Source organism: Ammodytes marinus, assembly GCF_949987685.1.
Source record: "Ammodytes marinus genome assembly, chromosome: 5".
Lineage (NCBI taxonomy): Eukaryota > Metazoa > Chordata > Actinopteri > Uranoscopiformes > Ammodytidae > Ammodytes > Ammodytes marinus.
The window spans coordinates 10673992-10698356 of record NC_137234.1 but is presented as its reverse complement, the minus strand read 5'-3'; the positions used below and the strand labels follow the sequence as shown (position 1 = coordinate 10698356).

The 24365-nt window shown below is 43.8% G+C and overlaps 1 protein-coding gene across 1 annotated transcript in view; it reads right to left on the bottom strand.

The window, feature by feature from the left end:
* LOC307250300 (A disintegrin and metalloproteinase with thrombospondin motifs 20) overlaps window positions 1-24131 on the bottom strand; it is a gene marked incomplete at both ends in the record, with an annotated part of 84168 nt that extends 60037 nt beyond the window's left edge. Inside the window, 9 exons of the mRNA XM_080027343.1 lie at window positions 473-619; window positions 4299-4404; window positions 4787-4827; window positions 4922-5046; window positions 5632-5715; window positions 8083-8339; window positions 18665-18833; window positions 23450-23814; window positions 24041-24131. Of these exons, the coding sequence (XP_079883469.1) occupies window positions 473-619; window positions 4299-4404; window positions 4787-4827; window positions 4922-5046; window positions 5632-5715; window positions 8083-8339; window positions 18665-18833; window positions 23450-23814; window positions 24041-24131 (1385 nt within the window). The remainder of the gene's footprint in view (window positions 1-472; window positions 620-4298; window positions 4405-4786; window positions 4828-4921; window positions 5047-5631; window positions 5716-8082; window positions 8340-18664; window positions 18834-23449; window positions 23815-24040) is intronic.
* Between the last annotated feature and the right edge of the window lie 234 nt (window positions 24132-24365).

Below are 24365 nucleotides of genomic sequence, written 5' to 3'. Positions count from 1 at the left end.
GAGGCCGTTGCCCTGTGTTACAGGTCTCAGTTGGGGAAGCCCCAGCTATAGTCACTAGATTTCTTCTTCTAATTTTTCCCCCAGCATCTTGCCTTGAGTGCAGAGACCGCTGAGGTGGGGGGATAAGGGGGGGATCCATTGGTTCAGGTCAGCAAAGGAAGACCCCCGGATTCAAACAGGAAATACTCTTTCAACACCAGGCAATAACAACTCCACACAGTTTACATTGCGCTGACCATGTCTACAGAGCACTGCGAGGGGGACGTGGAAGCAAGTTTTGTTTAGCCGGCCACGTCACAACAAGTGAAAGCTAATGGCACACTTTGAAAACGTGGATATGATCATATTAGATTGGGAAAAAGAAATAAAAGGATTATCATTTATCGTGAGAAGAGGAGCCAACGATCAGTCATTTGTTTTGATAGTAAACCAGTTTTAAACATTTGAAAGTTGAAAGAGGCCTGGCACCTACTCTAGAAACTCTGTGATGTACTTGCGACTGCACTTGGACCACGACCAGGGGTTGGTGTCATAGTTGAGGGTGGGAGCCATTACATGATACTGGTGCTTCATGCCCGCCTCCCGACACTTTGGGTTGTCATCGTGAGGCATGTTAAACCTGTCGCCGAGAGAGAGAGTGAGAGAGAGAGAGAGAGAGAGAGAGAAAAGAGGGGGGTCAGAGAAAAGGAGAGAGAGGGGTATAAGGAACACACACAAAGTGATTATCAGCCGCTTAACAGCTAAGTTGTCGCAACGAGGATGAATGCCACAAGATTTACATTGAGCCCTTCTTAAAAGGGGATCACCCCACACCATCCTTGTAGGGCCACCACACAGACACACACACACACACTCACACTCACACACACAGATGCAGCCACGGACACATCTGTGAGTTGTACAACACACTCTGCACCTCTCCCTCCACTCACCTGTTTTTTGTTTTGTGTGTGCGCCTTATTAAATGTACCTCCCTTTTCTCACCTCTCAAATACAGTAACATCTCTGGAAGGCTTCAATTAAACTCCAACTGGCTAATTTTATGCAAAACTTCCTAGTTTATCTACCGTCATCTATCCCCTCTACCAACATGGCCAACATGCCAGTGAGAGGGTTCAAGAAAAGGTCAAGAAAAATTGTAAAAAATAAAGTATCCATCACATATTCCTTGTATATTCTGACAAACAGTCCATAACTCAAAAAACTGACACGTTTGACAACCAATCCATGGTGTATTGCTTTATAATAAATGACTTGAAAGCTCAAATGATACATTTTCTGTTGATCCACCAATCAGTAAATCCACTAACTGTCATAATAAGTCAGTCATAATAAGCAATGAAATAATAGTCTTCGCGGAAGAGCAGCTGTACAAAATGAAGTTCACAGCATGCCATCTGCAAATTAATGAATTTGTCCAGGCCGTCTGCAGTTGGCAGTCTCATAATCAAGAATAATGCAGTCCATTTTCCGAGGATGTCCTGTTTTTTTGGTTGCTGCGGTTTGGCTTATACTCATAAATACATGCACATATGTGTGCATCCGTATATACACACACACACACACACCGGAACCCATGCAGCTGTATGATGTCTCTGATGTTTACAACAGGATGAGCTGGGCTCTGGACTGTAGCTGAGGGGTCAATACATACCGCCACATAAACAAGACCTAGCATGGCTGGCATGAGGCCCACCCTACAGGGGCTGAGGGCCTGAAGGCTTACACCCAGGGAATAATGAAGCCCCTGGCACAGTAATGAGCTCCTCACACACAAACCCAGCAGTTGGCTTATGCTGACAACATCAAATGAACCTGGCTCGAATGGTATTTGCAAAGTATTCTCTGTAAACTAACTGTATGATGGTGCACAGGTGCATCGGGGCAATGCAGACAGTGGTAGGCAGTGCCGCAGACTTTCTTATTATCATGGTATGATACGGCTTGTGATGAGTTCCAAACATTTTGAACTCTTACCACGTTATGATGATTAAGTTGACCCAGATCTGAAGGGAAAAAATTACAATACTTTTAAGCCTTTCAGTGTAATGAGATCGTAAATCAGGGTGTTATGTGACTCTCTGTTTTGGCAAGCTTCAGGAACAGATCAATAGCTGACTCAATTCCAGTCAGAGAGAGTACTAAATTATTAGCAACCGGACTGATGTGATTTATATTCTAAAAGTCTATGCACTTTTAATCAGAGCTTTCAACGTACACCTCTTTGCACATCACACTCTCACGTCGCGCCACCATCCATCTAAACTGGTTATAAGCCAGACCAAAACTGTGCTAAAATGCCTATTAAAAAACTGTGAAGACAAGAGTATACTGCTGGAGAGTTGACGATCTAGGTTGTAAATCCCTACTGATTGGCTGTATATAATTAGGAGCCACAGCAAACAACAGCGCAGTCTGCCGGAACAGGCTTTATCCACACTGCAACAGACACAGCTCAATGACACCAGGGGGAGAAAATGGAACTCTAATGTCATATCAAAATTTCAGGGAAGATTTATTTGTGGTCTGAGACAGTTGAGGACTCGAAGCATTGTCTTATCCTGGTTACATGTGTCACACCTTTGCTATGGCTATCAAGTGACACCACCTCGCCCCACTGAAAATCCCCCATGACGGCTATTAGTGACCAACACGTCCTTGCGGTTATATCTGAGAAAGGACCTGCTCCTATCCATTAAGTCTAAAATCCTTCTTTAATCTGCATTGCTCTGGAGTGGCTCCCACTACCTGACACTGGCTTTCCCCAGAGCGCTAAACACTCTCAAGAGCTCACGACGCCTGTGAACACAGCGATTAACCACGCCAAGATCGCACAGCCAACTGCAGGCCTCCAGCTGCTTAGACTTTAGCACAAACAGATCCACACGAGATGCAGTGTGGAAAGAAGTGTGTGTGTGTGTGTGTGTGTGTGTGTGTGTATTTGTGTGTGTGCATGCGTGCATGTGTGTGTGTGTGTGTGTGTGTGTGTGTGTGTGTGTGTGTGTGTGTGTGTGTGTGTGTGTGTGTGTGTGTGTGTGTGTGTGTGTGTGTGTGTGTGTCCATCTGGCCAGCCCTGGTACGATATATCCAATGGAAGAATGTGTGCGCGACAGAGAGGAGGTAGAAGAATATCTTTCATCTTCCATTCATTTCCAATAGATCACCAGCTGACACGACACCTGCTGTCCTTTTTCTTTTTACTATTCTACACATGTAAACAGGCAGACCGGAAAGGGAAATCTCTCACTCACTTTGACTGTTCTACTCTGTGAGGGAGGTGAGACGTGAGAAGGAACATGGACATGAACAAAAACAAAACCGCTTCATCTTTCTCAACAAAATATGCACTAAAGTGATTTTGCTGAAATGGAAAAGAAGAGAAAAGAAGGAGGACGGGTGTGTCAAACTTCAGATCTATAGCTATTAAGAGCAATCTAAATGGCAACACATTTTAATCAATGTAACTCAATAAAAAACAAACAAGCGGTAATAAGTGCTTTACCGTAATCTCTCCTTATTGGATGTTTGGAATAAACAGGCTCAATATCAAAAGATAAAAGCATATTGTGTTATGACTCGGTCATTTGGATAGAGATGATACATTTCGTCTTTTTTTCCCCCCTTCACACATGTGGCGATATTTGCTTGTTGTGAAAACACTCTCTTCTTTCTGGCCGTCAGCCGGGCGCGTTGTGATAACACTGCCATCACTCGCTAACTGACAAGTTACTATGACGACACTGTGACATCTTCGGCTTGTTTTTTTTTTAGTCTTTGGGGCTGATACTTGAGAAGGGTTGGGAACAAGCCAGCTCAAACTGAATATTTAGCCTTGCCACTGCCTGATAAAAGTCCCGTGTCGTGTGCAACTTTAAAGCAATCTTTGGATATATATTTTTACACCATGGCCATGTTGAATTACATCTGAGCTCGTCATCCTCCCGAGACAAAGCTCTGACACATATAGGGTTAACCTCTTGAGCTGTATATAGTCAGGTAGTATAGGCTTGTGTGTTATTAAAAAAAAAGTCAAGATTTTCACTTTATTATGTTATGCACCTGCGTCTGCTACGTACTATGTCTCTAGATAAGAGGGCTTTTGTTGGCCCAAAGCTGACTGTGAGGGGGTAGATAGTGTGTGTGTGTGTGTGTGTGTGTGTGTGTGTGTGTGTGTGTGTGTGTGTGTGTGTGTGTGTGTGCGTGTGCATGTGCGTGTGCCAGTGTGTGTGTGTGCATGTGCGTGTGCCAGTGTGTGTGTGTGTGTGTGTGTACAGTACAAGCCATGTGCTGCAACTTACACATGGCCCAGCTCATGAGCGATGGTGAAGGAGGCACTAATTCCATTCTCCTCGCTGATGGAGCAGCTCCGGTACTGGTCGCACATGGTGCCCAGCTCCGCTAGCCCTGCAAGGGTCACGTACACACACACGGGGTGAAACACACAGATGCATATAAACACATACAGACACACACAGCTATTCGAAAGAGAGAGAAAAAAAATTGCTGCTGCTGCTTGGGTGTTAAAGGCGATTAAACTATCAAAACTTATGTTCCATAAGAGAGAGATTAGCAGCGCCACCGCCTCTGGCCTCCCTCCATCCTCTCTCCCTCCCTCCCTCCCTTTCTACCACTCTGTTCTGTCACTATAATATTATTAGCTGACAGCTTGCCATAAACTCATTACTGCACACTTTTATGAGCTGGGGTTAACGGAGGGGAAAGTTGATTGAAAACGACTTGAGGTGCCGATATATTTTAAGCAAAGAGAAAAAAGGCAGAAGCTTACCTAACGTGTCACATTTGTTTTTCGCACGGCAGATGTCTTCCCTGGAAGAAAAAAAAACATACATCAATGTTAGCCACTTATTGATAAGGACATGCGCTCCTCTCTAAAGTATAAGGATGGGGAATGAGTGTGTACCTGGTGATGAGGAGTGCTGTGTCATGGTGAGACGGGTGGCTGTCGTCCTGTACGTTTTGGCTCTGCTGCCAGACACAGAAATTGTGGAGAGTGGTGGCAGCGTTGAAGCTCACCGAGGGCCCTTCCTGTTTTGGAAACAGCATTGGGGAATTGACTATGGGACTGGGTAAACATATTGTAATGTTTAAAGTTGTGTTTGTAACTTAAAACTCAAGTTAAAGTCCTTATCTTATGTATTACGGTATTTATTACATACAGTAATTTGTCCATTGTGACTACTTGTCATGATAACATTCTACTCAATCTTTGAGAAGAATAACATAGATTGGGGCTCAGTTCCGTTATATATTTGTGGTGAATTTTTTTTTATTTTGATCAATAGTCATAATGGGCAAAAATATGTGAATATTACCCAGGTTGGCAAATACAGTAATTCATTTGACTGTTTAACAATCAGGTACAATGACAAAGCAAAGCCCGGCCAACCTTTCTCAGCCAGCTCTCATTTGCAGGTGGCTAGCTGCCTCACTATGGTATCGTTTGTGTTCAAGGAGAACCTCTCTTGAGACTTGAGACTGACAAGGCAGGCAGTGTGTCCTTTCAAACAGGCCCCACAGAGGAAAAAGGCCGGGCCAGGGACACCTGCACTGACGTCAGCCATGTTGGAGACCTGGACACGGGTACTGTAGCATTCAATAAGCCACACTCACCTGTTCATTGTGGACCACGACTAGCTTGACAATCATGATGTTGATGAGGTTTCCTACGCTGGGGTCCCTGTACACCGCTGCTACCTGTAACAAAGACAAAACACACAGACAAAAAAAATGCAAACCTCCACTAACCTGAAGCAGAGAACAGACAAGGGGACAGCAGAAAGTCTAGTGTAACGTCACCTCAACTCAATACTTGAATAGGAAAAATACAGCTGTTGCTTTCTTTGGTTGAGCTCCACAGGGTTTAATCAAAGAAAGCAACAGTTCATTGAAGTCAGAAGAAAAACTAAAAATCTCTCCTTCAGGGTAAGTTTAATCAACATGGAATTAAAACCAATTACAATTCCCCTGTAGACCTTCACAAAGAAAAGAAAAAAAAAACTAAAAACCTGGACCCAGCAACAAAAGCGAAAAACTTCAGCTAAGTTGGAGCTGAGAGCCCCTCTGTGAGGAGAGCAAAACATTCCCTCTGTAGTCACGGTCGGCCAGCAGTCTCCTGAGGCTGTGTGCGGCCTCCTGACAGGAACTCATTAGTCCACTATAAACATTTAGCTTGTCTTAGCCTCGGGAAGGCAAACGTGGCCCGGGCCTGTCCAGAGAGGGCAAAGGGAGCCTTGTCCTTGCTTGCTCTGACACATGACCTTGTTCTGTATGCTCTGACCGATGAATTGTTGCGTAAAATAGAAAATCGCAAATTGAAAACAAACAATACGATTAGCAAATTGCAAATTTTAGGATTTACTTTGCGCCGTGCTCCTCGTATGTGTTGTGTCCACCAGTCATGTTCAGCCATCACAAGTGGCCCAAGGAGACTGTGTTTACGCCTAGCAACAACAAACACGTGAAAATGCAAAGAAAACGTTACGCTCCTCATTCGGAGAGATGGCCTGAAGCAACATTTTATGGAATATTTCCGTTTTATTAGGAAGACAGATGTTGAACTAAAGAAGGCACTTTAGGGTTTTTTTAAGAACGGTTTGTGGAGAAATATCTCGAGGCAACGCCACAAACCTAAATCAGCACTTGAAAAAGCAGCACAGGGAGCTACTGTATATCTGTCAGCAGTATCTTTCTTAAGAATTTAGCCAATAAATATCTTAGCAAATTGATGTATATTCAATAATTTCTTGTTGATAGGGGTTCTTGTGGATGAATTTGGACTCATTAATATTTATATTTTATTAAGTCAGTAAATTGTAGCTATAGCCTTGCATGTCAGGAATAGCAACAGCAACACACACAAACACTTTTCCGTAATCAATATATAGATGTAAGCATTACATCCGCATAGCCAATACTTGAAAGCCTAACTAAGATCCAACTCAATGAATCAGACTTGGGTAGATTGCGCTGTTCTGCTTAAAATTGCTCCGTCATAGTCTGTCTGATTTGGTTAAATTGTGGCTAATGTAGTAAAGAAACTGAGTGTGCGTGTGCGTGTGCGTGTGTGTGTGTGTGTGTGTGTGTGTGTGTGTGTGTGTGTGTGTGTGTGTGTGTGTGTGTGTGTGTGTGTGTGTGTGTGTGTGTGTGTGTGTGTGTTGTGTGTGTGTGTGTGTGCACCACTGGTCTACAGACATGAGCATGGCAGAATGTTTTGACCTCAAAGCTGGTAATAAAAAGAGTCCTGGCACATTTTACATTGACTATAGTCTCTCAGGCTTACTAAAGGATAACACTCCACTGACAATCATTACTGCTTTATAAGTTAATGAATGTTTATAAAAACTCAACCCATCATAGTGGTGAGAGGCAGCAGAAGGTACACAAAGTTCAGTACAATTGATAACCTATCCTGTTTTGACACACAGATTGCAAGCTAACGTTTTTACTCTAATACAAACAGATACAGTCCATCAAGGTCTTTGCTGGCTCGATTAACGTCCGCATCTCTCCCAGTCTGATATGGAACTCATAAAAGAGGTCACCGTGCTGAGTCGGGATTTTACCAATTAACTGAGCCACTTTCACTTAAGCAGCCGCATGCAAGGGTCACAACAGGGTTTACAATCACTTCGCAAACAGTAAAATCTTAGGCTAGGTCTATACCGGGAATGGGGGATATGGTTTCAAATTTGAAGGCTTTGTTGACCAAATTGCAACAACAACCAAAAAAACACCCCTCATGGAATGGAGATAATGTGGGTTTAATTTGGAGGTTGAAATTTGAAAAAAAAAAAGAGCTTAAATCCCATTACAATTTGGTTAAATAGAACTGTTTTACATGGTGCTCACATCATTAAAAACTATATCCAATAAATCGAAGCAACATACTAAGTGGACCAAGTTTATATGGGGGGAAAAAAAATCACAGATTTCACAGTTCCCATATGACTTATCTCTTAACAATATTGGTCCAATAAAAACGGACACAAAACACAACCCAATTATCTAGAGTATAGGCCTAAGCATTGTTAAAATCAGAGAAGGAAACATTACTTTACTTACTACTGACATGATTGTTAGGATGTAGTGTTCCAGGTTGCGTCCGTGGTGACGCGTCATTTTGGCGTCGGCGGTCACCATCAGCTCAACGTAGCGTGGGTAGGAGAGGAAACGCTTGCGTCTGTGTGGGGATCCAGAGTGTGTGTCGGTGGAGTTGCTGTCTCCATAAATGTGCTGTTCTTCTACAGTGGCTCTGAGATTGTCCAGCTCCTCTCCCATATTCCCTCTGCTCTCAAAAGACACTGGCTTCTTGGTGTCTCCTGTTTTAGGGAAAGCAATATTATGGTAAGAGTGGAGAGACAGATTGTTTGAAATGTACTGGAGTTAAAATATTGGGCGGCAGTGGTGGGTAGGGTGGTCAACCCTCAACAACAGGGTCAGTGGTAAGGCTGCAACTAACGATTATTTTGATAATCGATTAATCTGTCGATTATTTTCTCAATTAATCAATTATTAATCGATAAGTGTTTTGGTCCGTAAAATGTCAGAAAATGGTGAAAAATGTTGATCCAAAACACACAGATATTTCAGTTAACTGTCATAATAGGATTAAATAAACCAGAAAATATTCACATTTGAGAAGCTAAAATCAGAGAATTTGGAAATTTTTTATTAAAAAATTACTTGAAACGATCAATCGATTATCAAAATAGTTGCAGATTATTTTAATAATCAATTAATAATTGATTTGTCGATTAATCGTTGCAGCTCTAGTCGGTGGTTCGATCCCCTGTCCCCCGCCACATGTCGAAGTGTCCCTGAGCAAGACACTGAACCCTAAATTGCTCCCGATAGTTAGCCTGCTATCGATGTATGAATATGTGTGTAAATGGTAACTTGGGAATGGGAACAGGTCTCCCTTGAAAAAGATTCTCCAGTCTCAATGGGATTTACCTGTATAAATAAAGGTTTTAAAAAAAAATATTGATCATAATGGGAAAGCTGCACTATGAACGTTGCAATTATTTCACGCTGACTGGATCCCCCCAACACTTTATGTGAGGTGTTATATGAGAGCATGGTACATCTACAGTTAAGAGCCAAGGGTTTTAGCTTAGCTGAATTCCAGTGACATAACCCCGAAATACGCTGGACTTCTATGGCAGAAAGACCCGCCATAAATTATTGTGTCATTCCAGGGCTCAGGAAAAACAGTTGTACCAAGAGACACGGGGTCAATGGTGAGCTTTGAGAATATTTTTTTTTCTTTCAGGTCAAGCAGTGGCCGCTCCCCCTGCCTGGGTTTCAGCCAAACAAAGAGAAAATTACAATATTTTACCGACTATAGCGGAGGGTATGCAAAATAAAAAAATATATATAACAAACCTCAAATCCTCCTGCCTCTCTGATCCTCACCAGTATATCATCTGATTGTTAAAGTTAAATGTAGACAATCATGCTTAAAAGGGAAACAAATAAAAATATATATGATGCCAGATTGAAACCATTCAAAATTACAACTGGCGTTCTCTCAGCTGAAGTGCACGTGTTGAGCTGGCTAGGAGCGATAGATTCCTTCACCATGACATGAGTGTGAAGTTAAAAAAGAGGGAGACAGAGGCAGAGACACACAGACTGGGAAAGCACAAAGAAAGATCAGAAAGATCTGCAGAGGTTAAAGGAGGCATATTTAATTACACAAAGACATATGACATACAGTATGTTATGTTATTACAACAAAGCACAGCCAACTGACATAATGCATATTCATTTTACTGAGATATGTTCTCAAAACTGCAGCAAAGTACTGCTAACTTAGATAGTGCATGTTTATTGTACTGAAATAATCATTTAGTTTAACTTTAGTCAGTTAAGTCCATTTACCTACTTTTCCCAAGGTAATCGGTTTCCAGTTTTTTTTAAAGTAAACTCAACTTGTTGGAATTTACAGTGTCTATACTGAAAAGGTTTGAGCCACAAACCTGAGCCACAGCGGAAGGCCAGGCTTTCTGGTCTTCACACATGCAAGCTCCAGATTGAAAAAAAAAAAAAAAAAAAAAGGCGGATGTTTTGTTTGGGACACACAGCTGCAGTATGTTCCTGTTACTGCCCAGTAAACCACCAACAAATTAAAACTAAGGGGATAGCTCTCTGGTTTTTGTCATCCATCATGCCAATGATAAACACATCACACAATGTAGCCAAAATCAATCATTTATTAGCTCTGGATGGATTTCCACATCCTTTTTTTTTTTAGTTGAAACAGGTCATCCAAGGACCAAGTGTGTGGATACTTGGTCCATTGTGCTGTCCAGATTGGCAGTGATGTATAACCACATGTGATACTATATAAGAAAAATTGTAGTAGTTTTGGCCATCACTCAGCTGGGGGAAATGGGCAAAATGTGCAACAGAAAATGTAGCAGGGGTGAATAACAAATCATGGAACACAGACACGACAGCTACAAAGGGCATGATCTGAGATGTCTCCTACCATCAAAATGAAAAAGTATTCTGCTCCTCTCTTAGCAAACATGACAAATGAAAGCAATTATCCTACATCCTTAATTCATGAAAAAGAATGACGACATCAATATTATTTATGTGATGCATCTGGCCTCAATGCAACATTAAGGAGTTGAAATGTATCTTTTTATGCGCCAAGTTTTTCCTGCAGCTTTTTGAGGACATGTGCACGCATAAAAATTAACAACGTGGTGGCATATGAATAAAACATGAAATGACATTCGATGAACATTCTGTATGATTGTTTGTGTTTACGAGCCATGCATAGTTTGGAGTCCGTCATCCTAAACAACCTCCTCAACTTTGGATAACCCGCTTTATAGTGAAGAGTTCCATTGTCTTTCTAAACACTCAATCTTTCCAGAGACTGTGAGACAGAGAGAGAGATTGTGTGTAACTGTTAGGTCAGACAGAGGAAAGAGGAAAAGAAAGGAAAAAGAGGAAAGAAAACTTGTTGAGCACTCTGAGATTGTTCAAGCGATGCCCCCGGTGGGCACGCGAGGTGGAGCGTGACTCTCTGGCACAATGGCACACAAGCTCTTTGCTGCCGTGAGGCCCAGCCCCATGCCAGCGCCAACATCAGAGTCAGCGCCAGCCAAGGCCCGTCTGTGCCCGTGCACACACAACCCCGGGCAGCTGGGCCAGAACAGAGCTTTGTATTTTCCAGGAAAAAAGAATCTCTCTCTCCGAGGCCAATCCCACTACACTAAACCCCCTTCAACAGACTCATCACTGCAGACAGTCTGACATCAAAGGGGATTATCAAAGCACAAGGGTATCTACGTGTACAGAAATTGCTGGTACATCTCAGTGCAAGCGAGTGTGAGATGAAAAAAGAGAGGACAAGGAGGAGGAGGAGGAGAAAGTATGGTCTCTGTTATAATAGCCTTTGAATCAGTGCAGATTAGCCACACACAAACCTTCTTCCAAATCGCCTTAGGTTGAAATCCGCCCTCTCACTAGGTAGTGAGCTGCTACTTACACCATGAGAAGACAGGGGTGACTGCCCTGACCCGCCGGACACACCAAGACCATGACATCACCCACTCTAGGCACTGGGCATCAAATCAACAGCACTCCACACACATCTACATCTCTTGGTTTTATATGTTGGAAATTGGTCGCCCAACATCAAATTGTAAAGGATTACATTTCTTTCTACAAACATTTTACGAGCCTTTTAAAACCGAACTCCAGCCCGGTTCGTCATAACAGAGAACAATAAAATGAGCCCGGCACAGCTTGAGTGTAAGCATTTTTAAATGTTGCTTCGGCAGGCACATAGCTGAAACAGCCCCACACTACACACACAAACACACTCACTTTTCTGCTTGAGATGTTAACTTGCAAAAATCAGCCAAAAAATTAATCAAATACAACGGATATTAAAAGCAAAGTTTATCTATTCACTCAATAACGTGTTTAATTGCCCACCAGGTTCCACTTATTATTACACATGACGACTGAGTGGTTTCACACATTTCTTAATAAATCAGTTGGGTTTAAAGCATATATTTGTTTACACTCATTACATAAAAGGTATAGAGGCCTTTTGATGCTAGTTTGCGTTCGAGCCCATTGCTGTACATCCAGCCCTTCCAAAGGGATCCCATGTTGAGATTTCACTCTGGATCAAAGAGCTGCTCTTTGACTCTCCTTCAGTTCCCAGTCAAAAGTATCAATGCCAACAGCCCAACAATGGGGGAACACACATTGCATTGTTGAACTAATTAACATTCTTTTACAATGGCCCGCTGAGAGTTAAAGAGCCCCATTCCCTGGGTGCCAATTAAATAGACAGTATATCTTACATTGAGTACAGGTAGCACCTTGGGTCTATACAAGGTCAGCCACTGTGGTTACCTAAAGTTTAACTGACGGCGCAATTCTTTAAGAGGGGAAAATGTTGAAACTCGTGCAGACAGGGGCACAATTAAGTGCAATTCTGTGGCTAGACAGAGCGAGGCAAAGGCAGCTAATTGTTGCTGCAGAAGAAGAAGGCTTTTAAATGTGAACTGGCATGGCTTTTTGACCTCATTGGAAGACGGTAGGCTGTGTACACTTAAAGGGCTCCCGGGTTTCAGTTGTTATTTTCAGTTGAGAAGACACGCTAAAGACAACATGGTGGTCAGCTGAAGAATGTGTTTGGAGTAGCAGACCCCCTCCGAGGAGACAAAACTCCACGTATGGATCTGGACTGCTAATGATGGGAAGGAGCCCTGGAGTGTTTTCTTTAGTCCATGAACAGTTTCTGTGTATGTCAGATTTGAAGAAAATTCATCCTAACATACGTTTAATTAAATTATTAATGGATGGCTTAAGAGAGTGAAAATAGATATTTTTCCTTTGTGTCAGTGTACTGCCAATGTGTTTTTTGGACTATTTTGAGTACAGAGCTCGAGATTTTCTATTCTTTATTATAGTAATTTGTGTATCTCTATTTCATAACTGAGGTGTAAAGTTAAGGTGAAAGGCCTTTGAAAACCACAGCAGCACAAAACCAACATTAAACATGGGATCCATCTGACCATAGCATACAAAATTAAAGGAAACTAAGTCTCCCTTTAGTTCATAACAAACTGTTTGAAAAAATTAAAATAAGTATGGATGATGAAATTACATCCCCAATATTTCCGAGCATACCAAAAAATCTATTTAAGACCGTGAAGCAAATAGTTATGCTGTGAGATAAACAAAGGAGGTCTGCAGTTCTGGAGTGACATCTGGCCTCTCACATGATAAACAACCAGAGCCACAGGCGATGACACTGATGTTTCACTGGCCGGCTCTCAACACCCAATGACACCACATCTCCCCAGTCCATCGTAGTGGGAAACTGTCGCTCAAGTGTCACCCCGTCTCACCTCTGATTGTCGCCCATGCCACCATGCAGTCAGTCGCTGTCACTCACGTCGCTCGAACTATTCCAATCAGTTCCCCATCTGCTAAGAATGCCCAGACAGTACACAGTGGCAGAAAATAGCCCCAGCTGGAATCTGTCACAGGAACTCCCGAGACAACACAACACATTGGGTTCAATAGGGCTGAGGCCTCGGGCCAGCCAGACACATGGCAGCTATTAAAGTTATAGACAGTCTGTGGCTGCCCAGCCCTGTTCAGCCCTGTCCAGAATATGTGTTATCTTAAAATTAGATGACAATGAAAGCGATGGACCATATTATTAGCTCCTTGCACTCTCTGTCATGCAGTGTTATGAAATTTTAGGCAATGATGGGACAATCGCTTCATGGTTGAAGAGAAAACCTACTGGGGTGGTAGGATGGCCTAGAGGAAAAGGTGGCCGAGCAGTAACCATGAGGTCGCTGGTTCGATCCCCGGCACCGGACAGGAGGGTGTTAGTTGTAAAACTAGCAGAGGCTGGTATTGCGTCTACGGTGCCCACCATCTCTACCATTGTGTCCTTGAGCAAGACACTTAACCCCAAAACTGCTCCAGGGGCGCTGTACTGCGGCTGACCCTGCGCTCTGACCCCCTCCGAAGTGTGGTAACTTGAGAGGGGATATGCGAAAAGACGAATTTCAATGTGCCTCGTGTACAACTGACAAATAAAGATAACTTAACTTAACTACACAAAAGTAATACGCATGTTGGCTGCAGTCTTGCAGTGCGTGCATGGCAAAACACATTTTTCAACTGATTCAACAATGTAGCAATTCAGCATCAGCATTATCATCTTGGTATTCCAAAGAAAGCACTATGTCCTTTTTAAAAGGACAATCGAAAGTTAAACGAAATTCTGACTATTTTTCTGTGTATAGCAATAGCAAGGCAGTGGGTGAGAAAGCTACTTTAGAGTAGCAGGTGTAGAAGAAGAAAGGCTGTCAGTGGGAGTTTGGGAAATGGCTGGGGCCTTTGCCAAACTCTGGAGCAAAACCAACAGGCACATGCAGGGCAGAACAGGACTGCTCAAACACGTGAAGAAAGGAGCTCCTTTCTCCATTCCCTTTGCACTGCTTGCTCAGCGATTCACGACACTACGTCCATTGACAGGCCAGGGAGATGACATGCACTCCTGCTGGATACAAACACAAACACACAACTTGCAGGGCAAACCCCATCCATGCATGCACACAAAAGACCAAAAACAAACTTTTCTTTCCCAGCAACAATAGGCACTTCCTGGAATGGGGGGTAGGTTCAGTCTATCCAGGGGGCATGGGGGCACAGAGCAAAGCCTAAGCCTTTTGGAGCCATCTGGCATTCAGAAGCTCCACCACACCATCTAAAGCCAGACCCTAAAGGTGAGAGGGGTTGTCAGAGTGATCAGAGGCCTGTCCATCACACCCTGGCTGGCCAACTTCCCTGACCCCTGTCAAGAGCCAGAGTTAAGAGGAAAACAAAGAGCTTAAAGCATACATAGCTCCAAATGAGGCACAAGGCAAACAAGCCAGAAAGCCCAGTTACCACGCACCTCTAGGAAGGGGAAAAACTCAAGGTCACATCCAGCCGTCCAGTGAGTGACTCCAAACAAAGAGGGAAGTGAGGTCACAATCAACAAGTGCTTCCATTCACATACATGAAAGCGCAAAGGGAGAGCGGGCAGCGATTCAAGTCGGCTAGTTCAAACCCCAGGCGGGGGAGGGCATTTCTTCCATGTAAATGAATCCATTGACAGAAAAACCTGATGCTAGCATTTGAACTATACCATGTACACACAGTGGGCACCGAGGGGGGAATCCTATACAATGATTGTGCAGAGGGTCAAGGGGCACGGATATCATGTGTGCCAAACATTGCCCCATCAAAGCCATTCATTGCACTGTCCCAGGAAGCTGCCCCTCAGTCAGCGATCAAGGAATCGGGTGAAAAAATTGCTCAGTAGCCGAACACTGCAACACTTACAGCTGGTAACGTTTGCCGTCAAGCTGTCTGAATTCAATTCACTCTTTCCAATTCAGCCCAAAGATGACACCCCGCCGCTTTTAGACATGAGGCCAAAATATGTGTATAGTAAAGAGATACTGCGCAGCTCCAGTCTCTTGCTTGTCTTCACATGGGTCTTTTTTTTTAGAAAGCAAAGAGAATGTGAGAAGAATCCGCCCCTATCTGTAAGCAGCCCTCATCTTTGTGGCTCTATCTCTATCGAAAGGACGACGCAGGGATTCACATGCGAGCTCAAGAGACAGATACCCCGTAGAATGTGTCATTAAAGGTCAGAGCAGTGTTGTGATCTGAGCCCCGCTAAGCTTCTTCCCCCCCGAGGCTTTCAAAAGCCAGAACAAGGCACAACAAGGCACTCTGCGACTTTCAAACATTAATCACCCACTCAACAGATACCTACACTAGAGGTATTCTAAACAGCACGGGGAAGCCACCCAGGTTGCCTGACAAGGACAGAAGACGGATGCAGTTGCTACTAGCAATGTCAGTCAGTGAGACCATATTTCATGTGCTCTTGTTGTTTTCAGAATTCTTCGATTTTACTCTTACATTTCCGATTTGCTGTGGTAGTCTGTACTGCTTTCTAGTTTAGTCCCCCTGTAGGGAAAAACTATCCATTTTAAAACGCATGTTAAACTCATATCCATTCAACAACACATAGAATGGTGTGGTGGTGCTTTGTCAACAGCACATGAGAACACACACAGGGAAGAAAAGGCTGTTGAAGGCAGCTATATAGCCACGTCAAGACTGCTGAAAAAACAAAACATCATTTTCCATAAAGGTCATCAAACACTTCAAAAACCCTTATGATTGCACTTGTGTTTCTGACACTTCACAGGTACGAGTCCCGTCGTGCGTGTGAGAGAGATGACAAGCACAGGGTTAAAAAACTAAAGATCTTCTTAAATTCATGTGAAAACATCCTCTCGCTTTCAACACATGTGTGTGTGTGCAGTGACTGAACAAACTCTGGAAACTCTTACATCCTCGGTAGATACAGACGACCCAGTTGTTCCTCTGGCACTGTCTGACAGCACGGAGCTATGAGGGAGGGAAAAGCTTATCTCACCAGAGGTATCTTTCTGCTGATACACATTATGTTTCCTGGAGGTCTGCTTGATAAAACGCAGAAGGTTTCATCTTTGTTGTGTTCAGAAAGCCGTGCGGCAAAGAGAAAGGCGGATTAAGAATAATAATCACAGCAGTGAGTACATTGTTGTTCACAAACCATATCTTTACAGATGTAAAAGGGCTGCCTGGCCCTAGCAGATTGGAGGTGAGGTGTTGGCCGTCCGGCATGTTTTCATGTGTTTGGAACCAACTAAGACAGCTGACAGGTTTCAGGCCTACATTTTCTCTAAAAGCTTCAAAACCATTTCACAGTCCAAAACCTGCCAAACCTCTCAACACTCAAAATACCAGCTCCCAATTTTGATTAAAGACAGAGACGGGCCATAAGAAGCCTGACCCTGACAAAGAGTGCTTTTTACAGCTCCTCCAAAAAGAGGAGATACTGGGGAAAAGGAATCTGCCCCTGCTAACACCACACATTCTCCAGTATATCTTTAATGCGATGAGATAAATCAGAAACGTACGTTTTGACTTGCTATGAGACAGTTTTAAGAGCACAGTCAAGACTACTGCTGCCTAGAGATCCGGGTCTTAATACCCCAGCAAAATAAAGATCCTACTTGGTGAGCCTTTTTCTTTTTCTTTCTCAGCAATTAGACTGTGGTTAGCAGCCACATACTTAGACACTTAAGTCTTTGATATAGTCTGATGAAGAGCATGAGAACTGGAAAGACAGACATCGAGTGGAGTTAAGAGAAGGGAAAAGCTTCAACAGTCAACAAGACCACAAAACACAGTGCTGGATGTGTGATTTAATTAACACATTTTAGAGTCCAAAATCCAAGACCAGAAGCAGCCACTTCAAGTGTTTTGCAAGCAGAACAAAAACGCGCTAAGACAGTGTTTATGTCCGACATGCTAAAAGCAGCCAGTACTGCACTCCTTGCCATAAAAAGACAGGACATGCCTGTTAGTCTTGGCTCTGTAAGGCCTTCAAAGACACATTTATCACCGCATCTGGGAAGGGGCCTATCTGATAAATCTGAGGAGCCACAGCCTGGGACACCTCACAGTCCTTACACAGCTTCTTTTAATCCTGCAGCTCATTGTTTGCCTCCTTCCCTTTGATGAAGTCCTACAGGTGTCTCATCCATACACACATTTTACTTCATACTATCTCCTGCTGTACACTGCAAGACTACACCCTATTCTTTTTTTTTACAAAAGAGTATGTAATGTACAAGTAAGAGTATATGAATTCATAGTTGAGGTAAAAGGATAAAAAGTCAGGAAACATCTCATATTGGGTTCAGTAGATTTTGAATGAGTATTGGCTAAGGTATGAATGACTGTTCCCATCCAGTTTCTTAAGGGAGAGTATATCTAAAAGTGCCACAGAGTGGGGGCTGAGAGACCCTCCAGATTTCTAAGTCTCTGTTTACCACACACAGGCTGAGAGTGAAAGGGCAAAAACATATGAAGGAGGTTTTGGCCTGGCCCATCAGGTCACTCCAACCTCTTTAAACCACCGCCACACACAATGGCCACCACCAGGCAACAATGGCCGGGGTTCAGACAACAAGCAAATCAAGCGGTCTGCACATAAAAGATTTATTGCCACATACAACAAAGGCCGCCCACGGAGCTCCCTTCGAAGGCGACTCTAAGGCCTTCCATGGAGTTGAGCGCCACTCGGTCACCCTGCTTTCTCTGGAGGGCCTCTCCACGGCCCAAAGGCTGCCCTCCGCCATAAAAATTCAAATGAAATCGAGGGAACTTTCAAGCAGCCTCCCATGCGGAAAACTTCTCCACTTCTTTTCATCTTAACTTGCAAACTAAAAAGTAATTATTCCTTCCCTCTGAGCTGCTGCCACAGAACCCGGGGTTTGAGTGCTCCAGCAGAACATCAGTGAAAAACACCAGGCAGTGCAGAAGCACGTCTTGCTTAATTAAGTACAGTGATTGGTAACACTCTTATGGGCGATCCTGCAAGCCAAAGATCGTTACGGAGTATAATTTGCATTTTAAGGCAGTGTTTATTGCCATGGCTCAGAAAGTGAATGCAGCCATCAGTTTGTGGGCACAAGTCAGACAGTGGTTACAGGCAGTATACTGTATAGTTAGAGAGTCTGAAGTCTGTTACCTGAGGCAGCACAGGGCTCCGTTTGGTTGTGAGATTTGGAGATGTTCTTTTTCCTCTCATGCCGATACACAAGATGCGGTTTGTTGTGTTCTTCGTCATATTCCTCCCCCGAAGCGTTCAATAGAGGCTCCAAGAAGTATTCACCATGTTGGGTCGTAAAAGTTCCAATCTAGAGCAGGAGAAAGGAGATGTCATTGGTATATGGCTTTGGTATACTGTCTGTGTAGACGCTTTACTGTATTAGTACTGTAGTAGTTTTAATTTACAGATTAGGGCATGGTTTCGTTTGAAAGGTTATGGTCGTTCTGTGTTGCCCTTGAGCCCTTTTCTGACAGGTGTACATGGAAAGAACACGCTGGTTCATAAAGGTCAGAGAATATCTATAATAACTCACTCGCTGTCAATGTTGAATTTTTACCCATAATAATTACAATGTAGATACATTTTATATATATTTTTTGATCATAAAAAATACATTTCCCCATAGAACCCTGACATCATCATACGTGGACAGAGCTGCTGACAGAGGAATGCTAATATTGATTTGGCAGCTCAGTCCCTCACAAAGCTTCTTAGCTCACTCAGCCATGAGGCACAATGGTGTTTGTATGGTAATTTCATGCGCACACTTAAACAGGATATTGGACACTGGAATGTTATCTTTATGGCAGCATTACTCCATAACCGTCCCCACTGCAGGTGATGGACGTTCGACAATGGAAAACACACAAATCGGATACGGAAAAACATGAACAAACTGTGCGTGTACTTTTTCCTCTCCAACTTTCCAGGGGTGAAGGATTAGTTGGATTGCACTTATGCACTTCCTCCGAAGGTGCTATAGGCCCTGAGTGTCACATGTGCTCAGCGCAGTGGAGTAATGAGCATGTGAAAACATGACAGAGGAGAAGAACAAACACAACACTGGAAAAAAGACTTGGGAGCCTCAACAAGTTTTATTGTCCCTCTGCTTCTGAAGCTGCGTCGTGCAATATAACCATTTGCTTGGTTCTAAAAAGCCGGAGTGGATGTATTAAACTGCCTCTGCAATGCATGATTGAATTAAAAGATATGACGTCTTGTTACAGTGTGGGATTGTGAGGCATGGCAGTACATGCTACCTTTTCGCACAGGCCCAGCATCATGAAATATATTCCACCAAACATTGACATTTAGTTGCCGTGACAAATATGTCCGCCCACGTATAAGACTGTCAGTGGAGAGATACTGCTGGGGTGAATGCTTTCCTGGAGAAGTTAAAACAGAAATGTAACGGTCCACTAAAGTGTCTCTGCAGTTGAAATGAAAAGTAATTCATCCATTTACTTCTTTATTTTCCCTGTACAGGAGCCCATCCCAGCATGCACGGAGTGAAAAGAAGGGATTTAGCCTTTAAACACTCTATTACAAGCCTAACTGAGTTTCAAATGTAATTCTTGACCTGGAAAAGCCGCTGACAAATCAATCCCGGAACAAGTTTTCTTTAGTATCTACACTAGATCTTTCATTCATATTGCACCATGTTCAGCCCAGTTGTCAAGGTTGTTGAAAATGTCCTTTTTGTGGAGCTAACCCTTACCCACTTAAAACATTCAGTTGATCCTCATCCGATTGTGAGACATCAAACATTTGTCTAATTCTTGCATCACAACGACTTAGATATACCTTCTAATTAACCTTTTTCAATGAATGGTGTATAAAGCGTAACAACTGGTACATGTTTCCCCGAATCTTGTTAATCACTATCTATGGTGAATTAACTTTAATTAGATGATTATGGTTGAGCCTTCTCTACAGTTCTCATGTGGTGTTAACGGGAGGCGGAACAGACAAATGCTCTGTTTAGTCAATGGAGAGGGCACAGAGTTTCAGGTTTTTCCCAGCATTAGCTCAGCAGCAACTCTGGCAAAAGTTTCGGAAAAGACACAATGTCCGCTGCTGTTCAGTAGTGGGTGCTGAACTGGACCTTACAAGCGAGGGGACTCCTATTTGAAGCAAGGTCACCGTCATGACATGGATGGAATGACTGTTGGCACACATCTGTTTTATTAGATCCCCACAAAGACACTTTTCAAACTGCGGGTGCTGAGTCATCCGAAAGTGGCGTATACAGTTGCAGTCAATCTCTCAAGTTAAATAGGGCATTAAAAGGTGTCGTGATGAGCCTGATCTTTACACAGTGGTACATCACTTTGTGCTGCACTGAAGAAACCCTTAATATCTCTGGACAGGAGGGTGACTCACCTCACACTTCTGTAATGTGAATGAAGTGAGAGAGAGAGAGAGCGAAAGCCTTCAGGAGCTAACATTTCCCACGGTGTGAGTGATCCTTAAAGTTCCACTCGACCTTCATTGGCAGTTGTCTCAGAGCGTTTCTCCTCTTCTCTGCCCGTCACAGCTCACTTTGAAAAGGCCAAAAGCTCCTCAACCCCGCCCCCCGCCAAATTCCCCCCTGGGGACGGCTTTGAGCAACTCTGGATGAAGAAAAAGGGGAACCTGCTTTTCCTAGAATTACCCCTTTGTTTTAGGGGCTTAATTATTCCTTGATGACCTCATCCCAACAAAATGTGCCAGGCCATTTAGCCCTAGTGATCAGATACGGACAGATTTATGACCAAATAGCCTCTGGTTCTGTCCTCATTGTCCTGTCATTCTCAATGAGTGATGAAGTGGTTAAGCAAGAAAGATTGCTTGGAAAAAATATGCAAACATGTGTGGATAAGCGAGTCATACATCAATGTTGGGCAGAGGCGCAAGTAAAAGCTTATTACCCTGATAAGACCAACACAGGCAATGTCTCAAATTGCTATGCAAACGTGAAAGCACACTTTTAAGTGGTGGTATCTTTTTCTCCAAAACCTCCACTAAATGAGAGAAAATGCCTATTTACTTAGCAACATTAGACTGAAGATTTGTAGTCTGATAATTTTGCCAGGTTTCAACACGAGTACAATCACAACATGCATTGGGAATGTACTAGTTCAGAGTTAACTTCAAAGTGCAGCTGACACCTATTCTGTGACATGCTATCCTGGTACTGTACACACACACACACACACACACACACACACACACACACACACACACACACACACACACACACACACACACACACACACACACACACACACACACACACACACACACACACACACACACACACACACACACACACACACACACACACACACACACACACACACACTGCACCTATCTAAAATAAGGATTACGTCACTGATAGGGGTTGTGACGGGGAGGAATACTCCAAGGCTACGGTCCTTCTGTCATCGTAGCTGTGGCCAGCCAAACACACCCCCCCCCCCCCTCCCACCCCCACACCAGAGTCTAGGCCAGAATCCGGCCTGTCGAGCCTGAGGTCAACCCCCTGCCCCTGGATCAGTAACCTTATGTGACCCATGAAGTCGTCCCCCCTTCAACACTTATCAGATTCTCTCACACAGGAAAGCAAAAATGACTGCAGGGCCATCAGGGATCCTCATATGGTTTATGGTATAATGGAGGCTGTAAACTCATTATTATCCCAATAACGCCATCACAGCCCCGGACCCATCTATAAAAGATCGTATGAAGGGCAATAAATAAGGAAACAGCTGTGGATTAGAATTGATGATAACATTTGGGCTATTGTTTAGAGCATGCGACTAAAGATTACTTTTATTGACAACTTGTGTCCTTGGGCAAGACACTTCACCCACCTTGCCTGGCGTGAATGTGTATGACTGCTGTATGTTTGAGGTGGTGGTCGGAGGGGCCGTTGGCGCGGAATGGCAGCCAAGCTTCCGTCAGTCTGCCCCAAGGCAGCTGTGGCTACTATTGTAGTTTACCACCACCGGTATGACTGTGTGTGAATGAATGGAACCTGGAACCCTGTAAGCGCTTTGAGTCCTAAGGGAATAAAGCGCTATATAAATCCTATCCATTATTATTATTATTATAACTGATCTGATCATTTTCCCCATGACTCACTTACTCCCCTTGGTTTATGAAAACAGAAAAAACTACAGTGAAAGTTTCCAGGACATCTTTTTGTTTGGCCCGCTACCAATTTCAAGTGTTATCAAGAATGATGTAAAAACTGAGAGCCAGCAAGTCTTCACACATGAGTGGCTGGAAGCTGTGAATGTTTGTGATTCATCAATTACTTTTTAATTTTGAATCAGAGAATTCTGTGGACTTGGCTAAGTGACCACTTCTTTCTGCATGCATGTCTGCCTTTATCACACCCTGTTTTGTAAAGAGGTGTCTTCAATCAGCATAGAAGTGGGTGCTTAAGTAAAAGCACAGGCATGACACCAACCGGCTGCACTTAATGTAGATTTCACCCTGCAAAATTTGAACTGACACGTTATTGATATTTTGTTGGGAAAATATGCCTTTTTTTGCCTGCCATTTCCTCAGTGATGGCACAGCACTGACTTGAGAACAGTGGATTCTTGTTGCCTCATCTACCACAGTCTCTAACCACTGATTCCCCCAGCACAGCGGCTGTTCAATATCAGCATCTCCCAACACACAGTCAGACAGACACCGAGATGCAGGGCTGCACGCTCTCCTCCTCGGTGACATTATAGTCCAGTAACACTTGCTCTTGTTACACTTCCTTTACACACTTCACTTGAGCTGCGGGTTATGAGGGACATGTGTGGATGGAATTGGTTGAAATTGGAGAAAGCGTGGAGGCCTGTCAGCAGCATCGCTTGATTAAAGGGTCTTAAAAATGTTTAAAAAAAACTTTAAACCCCATTGAAAAGTAAATGTACTCACAAGGCCAGTGCACAGGCTGAAGACGGCAGGGTTGTCGCTCTTGGCGTTGACGTGTCCGCGGAAAAAGCAGTGGCGCATATCGCTCGGGTCATGGAAGTGGAAGTCCGTCGCGTTGCCGCTCTGTTCCGCTCCCAAGTGTGTCACCGTGTACGAGGGGGCGATGAAGTCCGAGTGTGCGGTCAGATTGAGATGAAAGCGTTCCCCGAATGCATCGATCCTGTAGTGAAGCCGCAAGAGCGACAGGTCCTCGTTCAGACTCCTGCGTCGCCTTCTGTAGTGCAATGTGTGGGGGAAGGATTCTCCAAAGTCATTCACACGGCGCGGGGTGATGATTTCGTACGATGACAGCTGCTTGATGAAGCTTTCTGCGGAAAAGTCAGAGCAAAGTTGTGATTCAGAGACATGTGAAGTAGCAATGCGTCAATGCAATACATGGAACTGCAAGCCTGACAAGCCGGCAAAGTAGCCTAGTACTAGCCTACGCCGGGCATCATTCTCTAGCAACACGGATCATATACTGTAAAAACACCTTCTCCAGCGGTATCACTTCACCGCACTCTCTCATAAATCAAAACATAACACTATGCCTACCTTGTTTCGGATGCAATCGGTGTTGCAAAGTGTCCCGAACAAGTGCTGACAGATGACACGTTAGTCCAACCAGCCAGATTGCAAACTGCATGATTCCCCTCCGCGAAGAAACCCAGGCTTGTCGTCTCCAAGGCAGTTACCCTCTTGTCTCTCCCGAGCGGCTCCCCCTCTCCCTCTCTCCTTTTTCCGCGGCTTGTCAGCAACAGGTCGTGGGATCCGCGGAGGCTCTCTGCAGCGCAAGTCTTGCAAAGTGCACTGGCCTCATCGCATTGCTAAACATGCATCCACTACCCCTCTATCAAACGCAACTATTTATGACACATTC